We start from the raw sequence: 12,280 nt of genomic DNA, 5'->3' as shown, positions 1-12,280 counted from the left end.
TGAATCATGGCACTTTGCATGGTCCTCAGGTGTGTAGATGGAGCCTGGGACTTCTGGGTCTTAAAGCATGAACCTCTGCTGCCTGAGTAAAAGACCTTAATTAGCCAAGGCTCTAGCAAGTTCATCAACCTCTACAGGTGTCCTAGCTATCGCTAGAGGTGGACAGAGTTCCACATGGAGTGGGTGTAAGTTAGCCAGCCTGTTAGAATGCTATGGGAGAGAATCTACCTGAGAGAGAAGAGGGTGATGTATAGAGCAAGTTGGAAAATAGGTTTTAATTTCCACAGAAAATTTAGAGTAAAAAATGAAAACCCAAAATATTTGGACCAAGAACTGAATTAGTTTGGTTCAGAAATGCCATTGTGGTGCGTGCTGCGAGTTGGGGTTCCTTGTGCTTACAATCTTATCTATGGGCCAGGCTTCCTGGTTGGACCACACTTCCCAGATGTACCATGGCTCCCCTCTTGGGTAGAGGAGGCCATGCGTCATGACCGTCACATAGCAATGTCTTAAACTATGTGTTAGCTCCAAAAGTGCTGTCCATTTTTAAAGTGTACAGAGGACAGCTCGCTTACTTACCAGATCAACAATCGTGGGTCACCGGTGTCCTTAGATGTTGATAGAAGTTTGGCTGTGTGTGTGTATGTTTCCCCTATGTGCTGCCCCAGCCCTTCACAGAGAGCTGGCATGGCAGACCTTGAGCGAACCACCCGATGACCACAAGATTTGTTAAAGGACGAAGGCACCCAGCCATGTTTATTGTTGATGAAGCATGGTACTAGATTCCCGCAGACTTCACCAGACCATTAATACATGTATGCCCATAACAATGGACCAGCTTAGTCCATGGCGGGAATTTTTGTTTTTTTTCTAGGCCAGACAAAGATACTTTTTTTTGAGATATATTTTTATACCCCAATACAAACAAATTATTACTGCCCCTCTGATATAGTTACTGCCTCCTTACGTGGCTAATTATTACTCATTACTTTGTTGTACATGTTGGTTTGTTTAAAACATTTTTATTACATATTGTCATCCTGACCTTATCTGTTAGGAGGGGTCAGTGTGTTCCTGTTATCCTTGGGGAATGTGTTTGTACCATCCTTGGTATCAGGATGTTCTGGTTCCACTTGATATTGGGATGTGTTTGCGTGAGTACTTTGTGACTTGCACTTTTTAGGAATGTGTATTTCTGCAATATCAGCCCTGTTCTTGCCTGATTCTCTGAGCAGGTCCTGCCTCATACCAGGGCAGCCCTTTGCTACAACGACTTGTTTCAGGCTCTCTTCCTACTATACCCTTGACTTCCCTGGAAATTCTGCATGTGGAGCAGTTGCAGAATAAGTCCCCATAATATGTATTGTTACTTGTACTAATAATTATTTGTCTAGCACATAGAGTGCTAGTTGTTGTAGAGATCGATAAGAAGACAAAAGGCCAAAATTTCAAAGGTATTTAGGAGACTAAAGATGCAGATGTCTAGTAGGATTTTCAAAACCACCTAGCTGCCTAATGGTTGATTTCAATGGGAGTTAGGCATCTGGGTGCTTTTGAGTTTCCCATTTGCCACCTATTTGCATCACTAGATGCTTAAAATCTTTAAAAATCTGCTCCAGAGCCCCTGCCCTGAAGAATTTTAATCTAAACAGTCAACAGGCAAAGGATGGAGGAAGTTACTGCAATTGAGTGGTGAAGTTTAAAATATGTCTTGTAGTCCACGGTATTTGTATGTTTAGTACAACTTCATTGGGAATACAATCTTTAAAGGCATAATACCAGATCCTCATATGAGTGTGTTAAATGCTTGTGTGTGAGCAAATAGTATATTTTACTTTGTGGGTGTTTCTTTGTTTTGTTTTGTTTTTTTGTTTTCCAGTGGTATACTTTCCCCTATAAGAAACAGCAGGTACATTTCACCTACATGTATAACATTGCCTTTCTTTTAGAATGAGTTGGGCTGTGCTGGACAATGATATAAAGACAGCACCTTCCAGTGTTTGCATCCTGTCTTTGCTGACAATGAGTGGAGAGAGCCCTTTTTACATTACTTCAAATCAAAGTTACAGAAGATAATTTTTTTTAACTTACATTGTAGTAAATTAAAGTTCTCTGAAGCACATGACAGTGTTATATAAAAACCAGTACCGCTTAGATGTAGGCAAGAGTTAGGATGGTAAATGGATAGCTATCTAGATTGCACTTTGAAATACAGATCTTGAAAACAAAATGTGTAATTAGATTTCTTTTCAAATGCCCTCACTGATACAAAAAATGGTCCTTGAAGACTGCTGCTTCCATCTAGTTTATTGAATTAAATAGTTTTCACTGTTGTATGAAAATTACTTTTTTAATATATTACAGACCTTCTGAAGTATTAGAAATACTATATTCCTGTTGACAGTTTAAATTAAAAATCATTATCTTGTCCTTGTGTTATGAAGCTTGCTACAATCTAGATATACTGTAAAGAAGGTTCTATTAACTTTACTGGATGTTAATCAGATAAGAATTAAGATTTATGACCGCACTTGGAAGTCTTCATTAGGTAAACATGATTCTCCTTTAGTTGCCTTGGGTAGCACCCAAAGCACTTGGCTTATGTACAGCAGAAAAGGCAGCCTAGTAGATCAGCTTATGAGGAGACAGCTGCTTTTGTTAAATGGCATATATATATATAAAGCTTTGGTTAAGTAAACATTGTGAGACACAGAGTAGTTAGCTCATGTATCTATTTGGCAGCTTACTGTTCATTCCAGATGCTTCTGGAGATGATTTTGGGGCATTTTTTTTTTTAAACCAGGTACAGTATTTGGCCTAGAACTTCAGTTAGTATGAATCAGCATAGCAACAATAATTTACACCAGCTGAGGATTTGACTTTAAGATTAGTGTGTGAAAGGGTGTATTATGAGTGTGTCTGTTGTAATTCTATAATTTAAGCTTATGATCAGAGTAGAAAGCCTATTCAATAAGAAGGCTGGGGTCCTGTGGAAAAAAGTGCTATGTAACCATGTAAGTGAAGGCTATATTATAATGCATATAGACACACACAAGGGGCATAGCTTGGGTTGCACAGGCTATTTTCCTTCTAGCACTTCCTAATTTTTGAGTGCTTCACTTTCCAGCCCTAAAGTTCTTGGTGTGCTGAGGATGATGGTAGAGGAGGGCAGAGGTACATCACCTTTACACACCCTTCTCTTAAACCTATCCCTTAGCAGAGGTTATAGATCATTCTCAGAGGATATTCCAGCATCCAAGCCTCACCCAAGTGATAGGACCCTCTATCCACACACCCTACACCAGGAGAGAAAGCTGAGAAGGGCTATGCCAACTGGTGCCACTTGGAGAATTGACTCTGTCACCTGAATCCTTCAGTAGCTATTTAAGCTGGCTTTGTGCCAGTAGGATCCACGACCTGACTCTAGAGTTTTATTTTCTGTTATGGTGATTCCTTGCTTGTATTTATTCTTTGCAATAGGAAGGTGAAAACATTTTCTATCTCGCTGTTGAAGATATTGAAACGGATACAGAGCTGCTGATTGGCTACCTTGACAGTGATATGGAAGAAGCAGAGGAGGAGGAGGAGGAGGAAGTGATCCTTAACCAAGAAGATGAAGACAATAATAATAATAATAATAATAATAGTAGTAACAACAGCAATAAAGAACTACAACAAGCTGGTGAGAAAGGTACAGATGAGACATGCGTGAGAACTAAAGTAGCTTTTGTGTGTTAAAAACTATATCAAAACAAGAAAACAAAAACTTCTGACGGGTGAGAAACTGAAGATGTCTATATGCATATTTTACTCATTTGTGTGGCAAAACTGAGGGCCCTGTCCTCTGCTCCCTTGCGCGTGTGGAGTCATTTACCTCCATTGAAAGAGAGTGCGAAATGGTTGTAAAGCTACTAGAGCAGAATGATACGTTGCTGCAAATGCCAAAAGTGTGTAGAGCATTGATGAATTGGTGCTCGACCTTTATATTACTTCTTACTCCTGTTAGTAAAGGCAACACAGCAGAGGGACAGTGAGCTGGTTTCTGTTCTTTATTGTGGAGCATCAGCAAATTTCAGTAATCTGCACAGCCACACTGAAGGGAATGAGGTTGCCTAGGCATAACTGAAGGCCGAACTTGGCCTGCAGACCACTGATTGATATGATGCACCAAAAGGAAGGAATCCAGTTTGTTTGCAGTGTTGGCATTTAGCAAAATTAACCCTACTTGTCCTGGGATTTGGTATGGATAATCCTTTGAGAAACAATGGACCCACTGAGCTTGGTGAATCCCATGAGGCCATTTTACATAGTCCCTTTTCAGAGTAGGACCTCACTTTTAAAGTAATCAGGAATATAATTGCCTAGAAACTGTACCTCTACTAATGTATTTTTTTTGTTCCCCCCCAAACTCTGTAGATTCTCTCAGCTGCAAAGAGGACCACACATGTCCAAATTGTGAATCCAGTTTTGCCAGCCAGGAGATCCTAGCTGAACACCTTCAGACGCTGCACCAAAAACCTAGTGAGGAAAAGGAATTTAAGTGCAGGAACTGTGGAAAGAAATTCCCAGTTAAACAAGCCTTACAAAGACAGTGCGTACACACAAGAGTGCTTTCTATAAATAACCCTTTAAACCAATCAGTAAGCTTAGTCACATCATTAACTACAGTTTCTGTTGCCTGCAGCTTTCATGCCTCTTTTCCAATGGTGTTGTGATTTAAGAGGCTAGGGTTGCATTAAATTTCATTGCCTTTAGTAATTTAATTAGCCTTTCATACTTTGCCCAGTACATTAATTTTTGAATATGTTGACTTGCTGTACTTCGTACAGACCTTTAGTTTGAATCACTAGTGCCATTAATGTTTAAATAATTGGTGCCTTTAGGAAGGCTGGTCTGGGGGGAAAAGGCTGTGTAATTCATGTATTGTATTGCATAGCAGAGCTGTTGTGCAATGCTGGAACTTTGGTCTACATCAGTGGACTATTTTATCAAGGAGCCTCATGGAAACAGATGGCATCTCAGCTATCTCCAACGGGTGCCATTGTGGAATTAGAATAAAACTTTGAAGTAGGGAGATGAAAATGTAAAAGGACAAAGAAAGAGGAATAAAAACCACTTCATGTTGATTTAATTGAACCTTTGTGGTCAGAACAAAATATAAATTGAAACATGAAAAAGAGGCAAGATTTAAAAGCAAATCACTTTCAGTTCTGTCCATTATTGTGTATATTTAGCCTTTAAAGTCAGGTACAACATACTTTACATGAAAACTTTCCTAATCTAATTGATTATTATCCTGTGTTTTTCTTCTAATACACAATGCTTGTAAGTAAATCAAATTGTGGATTAAGTGGATGCACTTTTTTTTTTACTGTAGATTTAGTTATAGAGGGTACCCCATTTAATCTAACTGTTTCATATTGGAAAAAGAGTAAAATAATATTACATAGCCACATTAAACTGTTTCTGTAATGAAGCAATCTGTTGTTTTCATGTAGATAACATCATATTAATCTCTTAAATGATTATCTCTTACTTATAAGCAAATGCTCTGTGTGCTTTTCTGAATAATGTGATTTTTCTGGAGTAGTATTTTGTAGAGGGAACAAAATGTTTTCAAGCAAAAATAAACTTTCGTCCTTCTAATCTATAATTTGGCATTTGATTTGTGCTAGGTGACTAGTTAAATTTATTAAAAACTAGGTGAAAGCCTTTGCTGTCGTCTTGGTGTAATTTGCAAAGGGTAAAAAAAGCCGAAAATGGCTGAGAACTTAAAAATGGGTTGGTAACAGACTGTGAATCCCAGTGATGATTGAACCTGATTGAACATTTTTTCTGTATGAAACAAGCTCTCAACCATACTTGTAGCTCTTCCCTTTTCTTCCCATTGATTCAGTTGACAATTGTGGAATCCGATTTTTATTTATTTATTTATATATCTACATAAACAGCACTTGGGGAGAAAAAGACAAGTGCATTGGTAATTGAGAATAGCTTTCCATTTTATACCGTGGCCCCAAACTTTAGCCATGTCAGTCCCAGGATATTAGAGGGGCAAGATGGATGAGTAATATCTTTTATTGGACCAACTTCTGTTGATGAGAAAGACAAGCTTTCAAGTTTACACAGAACTCTTCTTAAGGTCTGGGAAAGGTAATCAGAATGTCATAGCTAAATATGAAGTAGAACCTCCAAAGATTAGCCTCAAAACTTAAATTCATAACTTCGCTAATCACTAAAAGTCATGGACTGAATAGAGGTACTAGATTTATGGCTCATTACAATAGTCTACAACAGTTAACGTAATAACAGCCCCTATACTCTCACACTCCCAAGCTGCTTTCACAACACTTTTCTTTCCCTCCTTTGATTGGAGGGGTGTAAATGGGCCACTTCACCTTGAACGGTCCCTTGAAATATGAATTAACTACTTATGCTAAACAATCTGCTCACCTTGTATTTAGCTGTGACACTGAGTATGTTTCTCAGATCTGAGTAATGACAGGTTTCAGAGTAACAGCCGTGTTAGTCTGTATCCGCAAAAAGAAGAACAGGAGTACTTGTGGCACCTTAGAGACTAACAAATTTATTAGAGCATAAGCTTTCGTGGACTACAGCCCACTTCTTCAGATGCATATATTTGTTAGTCTCTAAGGTGCCACAAGTACTCCTGTTCTTCTTTTGGCAGATCTCAGTAAGAGCTCCATGTAAGCTTGAAAGCTCGTGTCTCACTAACAGAGGTTGGTGCAGTAAAAGATATTATCTCATCCACCTTGTCTCTCATATTTATGCATGTGAGTAGTCCCACTGAACTCAAAGTTTGTAAAGGTACTTGTGTGTAAGATTGGGCGTATCTTCTCTAACTGTTACAGTCAAAACATTGTTTAGAGAATATTTGCCTTATATTTTGTTTTATCTTTTCCCCTAGCGTCCTTCAGTGCACAGAGAATGTCAATCCAGGAGACACTTGGAGAAGTTTTCAGTGTTCTGTTTGCAATACGTCCTTCAGCTCAGAGTCGAGGTTTTGTGTCTGAGTTACTGGACTGCTGTCATATCATTGCTGGCCTCCCTTTGCATGTTTGCTTTCAAGCTTATTAGTTTATGTGAATCCTAACAGTGAAAGAAGTGAAATACTTTCATTCCTACCAGCTGTAAGTAATGCATGAGGTGGCCCTGGAACTCTGCTGTGTGGCATGTGTTAAGCTCAGAGTGCTTGCTGTGAGTCTGTGTTCTCTAGCTATGTCTTCATGTATTATTTTTCCTTTGCTGGTTATCCAATATAGTTATGAGCAGCACAAAGAGGCATGCAGAGGGGATGCTAGATTCATATGCAAGGCTGATAGCTGCGGGAAGAGGTTCAAAAGTAAGGATGCTCTGAAAAAGCACAAGGAAAATGTTCACACTGGTAAGAAATGATTGAATATAACATTATTAACAGGATTGCTGATCTGTTGCCTAACAGACAACTTTTTATTCACAAACCAAAGCAAGAACCATCTTTCATTCCACTTCAAATGGTATTCTTGATACATTTTCATTTAGTTGCAGGTCCTATTTCTGTAATGTTTTGATTTGAGTAAAATTAATGTAACCTTCCCACTTCTTCCAAAGGCTGTGGATATAACTAAGTATATCAGGAATAAAAGAAATCCTAACAATGGTAAATGGCCATTACTAGAAGGAGATGGCAAAATTGTTAAAAATGATGGACAAAAGGCAGAATTGTTCAATAAGATGTCAGTTCTGTATTTGGAAAGAAGGAAGATGATGTACTCATCTCTCATGTGGATGATGAACTACTCTTGTATCCATTAGTAACTCAGGGTATGTCTACACTATGAGAGTATTTCGATTGTACTTAAATCGAATATGTGGAATCGATATTACAAAGTCGAACATGTGCATCCACACTAAGGATAGTAATTCGACTTTGTGAGTCCACACTAACGGGGCAAGCGTCAACATTGGAAGCGGTGCACTGTGGGCAGCTATCCCACAGTTCCCGCAGTCCCCGCTGCCCATTGGAATTCTGGGTCGAGCCCCCAGTGCCTGCTGGGGAAAAAAATGTGTCAAGGGTGGTTTTGGGTAACTGTCGTCATCCAACCGTCACTCCCGCCCTCCCTTCCTGAAAGCGCCGGCGGGCAATCAGTTCGCGCACTTTTCTGGTGAATGACAGCGCGGACGCCACAACACTGCGAGCATGGAGCCTGCTGCGACCATCGCTGCAGTTATGGTTGTTGTCAACACCTCGCAGCTTATCATCCACCTTTTCCAGAGGCAGATACTGAGAAATCGGGAGAGGAGGCTACGGCAGCGCGGTGAGGACATGAAGTCTGAGAGTGGCACAGACCTCTCGCAAAGCACGGGACCCCGCGCAGTGAACATCATGGTCACAATGGGTCATGTTGATGCTGTGGAACGGCGATTCTGGGCCCAGGAAACAAGCACGGACTGGTGGGACCGCATAGTGCTGCAGGTCTGGGATGAATCACAGTGGCTGTGAAACTTTCATATGCGGAAGGGAATTTTCCTTGAACTTTGAGTTGCTGTCCCCTGCCCTGAAGCGTAAGGACACCCGGATGCGAGCAGCCCTGACTGTCCAGAAGCGAGTGGCCAGATCCCTCTGGAAGCTTGCAACGCCAGACAGCTACCGGTCAGTCGCGAATCATTTTGGCGTCTGGAAATCTACTGTGGAGGTTACTGTGATGCAAGTAGCCAACGCAATCGTTGAGCTAGTGCTGTCAAAGGTAGTGACCCTTGGAAACATCCAGGTCATCATAGATGGCTTCGCTGCGATGGGATTCCCAAACTGCGGTGGAGCTATAGATGGAACTCACATCCCTATCCTGGGACCGGACCACCAGGCCAGCCAGTACATTAACCGAAAGGGCTACTTTTCAATGGTGCTGCAAGCACTGGTGGACCATAGGGGACGTTTTACCAACATCAACGTAGGATGGCCGGGCAAGGTTCATGACGCTCGTGTTTTCAGGAACTCTGGTCTGTTTAGACGGCTGCAGGAAGGTATTTACTTCCCGGACCAGAAAATAACTGTTGGGGATCTGGAGATGCCTATAGTGATCCTCGGGGACCCAGCCTACCCGCTAATGCCCTGGCTCATGAAGCCTTATACAGGCACCCTGGACAGTGCAAAAGAACTCTTCAACTACCGGCTGAGCAAGTGCAGAATGGTGGTGGAGTGTGCTTTTGGACGTCTCAAGGGGAGATGGAGAAGCTTACTGACTCGCTCTGATCTCAGCGAAACCAGTATCCCCATTGGTATTGCAGCTTGCTGTGTGCTCCACAATCTGTGTGAGAGCAAGGGGGAGACCTTTATGGCGGGGTGGGAGGTTGAGGCGAATAGCCTGGCTGCTGATTACGCCCAGCCAGCTAGCCGTGCGATTAGAAGAGCCCAGCGGGACGCGTTGTGCATCCAGGAGGCTTTGAAAGCTAGGTTCCTCAGTGAGCAGGGTAACCTGTGACTATTAAGTTTGTTTAAAGAGAAGCTGAACCTGCCCCCGTTTCCTTACCCACTTACTGTTGACTATCCTCTCCAGCTACATACCCCGTTCACCCCGTCCCCCCCCTTCCAACACACGTTTAAAAATAAAAGACATGGAACTTTGTTAATGAACACCGTTTTCTTTATTATGCATTTCGCAGTAAAGTGTTGAAAGTGGGACGCAGACTGTGGTGGGTAGCGGGCGTACTGATGGAAAGAACGCTTCTAAACTCGAGGAATGACAGGCTTCTGCTAATAGAGTGGTCCGCAGTGGTGGACTGGTTGTTTCAACGGAGCCTGCCACCCCTCCTTTTCGGGGCTATGTGACTTTGTGGCGGGGGAGGACGGTTACAGATCCCCTGCTGCGTGGCTCTGTGGTCCAGGACAAGGACCACTGCATAAGATCTCTATCCGCCCTCCCCCGCCACAAAGTCACATGCCTCCCCCCCCACACAGAACATGAAAAACACCTCCCAGACTGACCAGGGTGCCTAGTGACTGCAATGTGTGTGTGTGTGACCTTCTGCTGAACCTGTCCCCATATTTGTATCCTGGTAAAGGTGACTGTCCTCTCTAATTACCAACCCCCTTCCCGCCCTTCAAACACAGTCTCCCCTAAAAGAACATGATGGATACAGTAATTAACAGAAACGTATCTTTTATTAACAACTACACAGGTAGGTGATGAAACTGGGACGGGGGCTTGGGTGAAGCGGGAAGGAAAGGACTTGTCAAATTTTTGGGAATGAGAGCCTTCTGGTACTTGAGCAGTCTGCTGGGGTGGAGTGACAGTTTTCACGGCCCCTGCCGCCCCTCCTTCTTGGGACTTTGGGTGAGGGGGTTATGGGACTTTGTGGCGGGGGATGGCGGTTAGAGATAGACTGCAGCGGGGCTCTGTCCTCCTGCCTCCGGTCCTGCAGAACATCACAAGGCGCCGGAGCGTGTCCGTTTGCTCCCTCATTAGTCCAAGCAGTGTTTGAGTCACCTGCTGGTCTTCCTGCCACCACCTCTCCTCCCGTTCGCTGTGTGCTCGCTGGTATTGAGACATGTTCTCCCTCTACTGGGTCTGCTGTGCCGACTCGGCTCGGGAGCAGCCCATAAGTTCTGAGAACATGTCGTCCCGTGTCCTTTTCTTTCTCCGCCTAATCTGTGCCAGCCTCTGCGAGGGGGATGGCATGGTAGGTCGGGAGACATTCGCAGCTGTGGGATGGGAAAAAGGGAGTGAATTCCTCACAAAGATAATTTTTTGTGAACAATGAACATAGTCTTTCTCTGTGAACAAGACCATGCACAGCACCTATCACATGCGCACTCAGGACAAGGTCGAATTTTCGGCCTTCGCATTCAGAGCCTGGGGTCTTGCAGTGGAGATCAGACAACCGGGGCAGGACAGCGGAATTCGGGTAGCAGGCTGACATGGTAAGCCGTAGACTTTTGGCTGCTTAAAACTTAAATTATAGCTCTGCCCTCCTTTCACGTTCAAAGCAATGCTCCTATCGTTGGACAGTTCCTGCTGCCGGCAATTCGGCAAGCATGAACTCTGCCCCTTTCCCACCCCCTCGCGGCTGTCCCCGGGAAAGATCCCTGTATGCTGCCCCTCTCCCGCCTCCACCATGTGGCTGTAAACCGCCGGTGAGAGTTCTGTAAAGGAACAGGCAAGCAGTCCCAATAGTAACATTCCCCTAATTCTAAGCACGTCACCATGAGCGACATCACTCTGCTGAGAATTTCGGAGACCGAGAAAGAACGCATGCTGCGTGAAAGCCAGCAAAAACCAGGGCCGTATGCTGCCATGCTCTGCAAGGCAATGTTCTCAGAGTACTTGATGATAGCCTGGCGAGGAAAAGTTTCCTCTACGGAGGACACAATAAGGCCGCTCTCCCCAGGAACCTCATGCAAAGGCTTTCCAATTACCTCCAGGAGAGCTTCGTTGAGATGTCCCATGAGGATTTCTGCTCTATCCCTGTACATATAGACCTTCTTTTCCAGTAGCTGCACTGGCAAGGACTAAAAAGTAGAGCGCCTAGGGCAAAATAATCATGATAAACCGGACATTGCTAGATTCTTTTGCAGTAGTTGCACTGCCAAGGACTAAAACGAGAAGCGCCTAGGGCAAACAAATCATGAAAAACCCATTGATAATATTCCTGTTCTGTTTAAAATAAATGTTTACATGTTTAAAACACTTACCGACTGATCCTTCCCCTGATTCAGGGTCAGGGTTAACGCCTGGGGACGGTTGGTAGGGGATCTCTATGAGGGTGATGAAAAGATTCTGGCTGTCTGGGAAATCAGCGTTGTAAGCGCTGTCGACTGCCTCGTCCTCCTTCTCACCTTCCTCATCTTCCCCATCCGCTAACCTCTCCGAGGAAGCGGCCGTCGACAATATCCCATCCTCAGAGTCCACGGTCAGTGGTGGGGTAATGGTGGCAGCCGCACCTCGAATGGAATGCAGTGCCTCTTAGAAATGACTTGTCTGGGGCTGGGATCCGGAGCGTCCGTTTGACTCTTTGGTCTTCTGGTACGCTTGTCTCAGCTCCTTGATTTTCACGCGGCACTGAGTTGCATCCCGGCTGTATCCTCTCTCTGTCATGGCTTTTGAGATCTTCTCGTAGATTTTTGCATTCCGTCTTTTCGATCGCAGCTCCGAAAGCATGGTCTCATTGCCCCACACAGTGATCAGATCCAAGACTTCCTGATCGGTCCATGCTGGGGCCCTCTTTCTATTCTGAGATTGCATGGTCACCTCTGCTGGAGAACTCTGCATCGTTGCCAGTG

General features: G+C 43.6%; 1 protein-coding gene across 7 annotated transcripts in view; it reads left to right on the top strand.

The window, feature by feature from the left end:
- Positions 1-12,280, top strand: part of PRDM5 (PR/SET domain 5) — a 140,610-nt gene that overhangs the window by 32,961 nt on the left and 95,369 nt on the right. For 6 of the 7 annotated variants that reach the window (XM_054031061.1, XM_054031062.1, XM_054031060.1 and 3 more), the window contains exons 4-7: positions 3,481-3,691; positions 4,417-4,591; positions 6,929-7,021; positions 7,284-7,405. In XM_054031061.1, coding sequence (XP_053887036.1) covers positions 3,481-3,691; positions 4,417-4,591; positions 6,929-7,021; positions 7,284-7,405 — 601 coding nt within the window. The remainder of the gene's footprint in view (positions 1-3,480; positions 3,692-4,416; positions 4,592-6,928; positions 7,022-7,283; positions 7,406-12,280) is intronic. The other variant, XM_054031058.1, reaches the window with a different exon arrangement.

The sequence above is a fragment of the Malaclemys terrapin genome, chromosome 5 (assembly GCF_027887155.1).
Source record: "Malaclemys terrapin pileata isolate rMalTer1 chromosome 5, rMalTer1.hap1, whole genome shotgun sequence".
In the NCBI taxonomy this organism is placed as follows: domain Eukaryota; kingdom Metazoa; phylum Chordata; order Testudines; family Emydidae; genus Malaclemys; species Malaclemys terrapin.
This window is presented reverse-complemented; position numbering and strand designations above follow the sequence as displayed.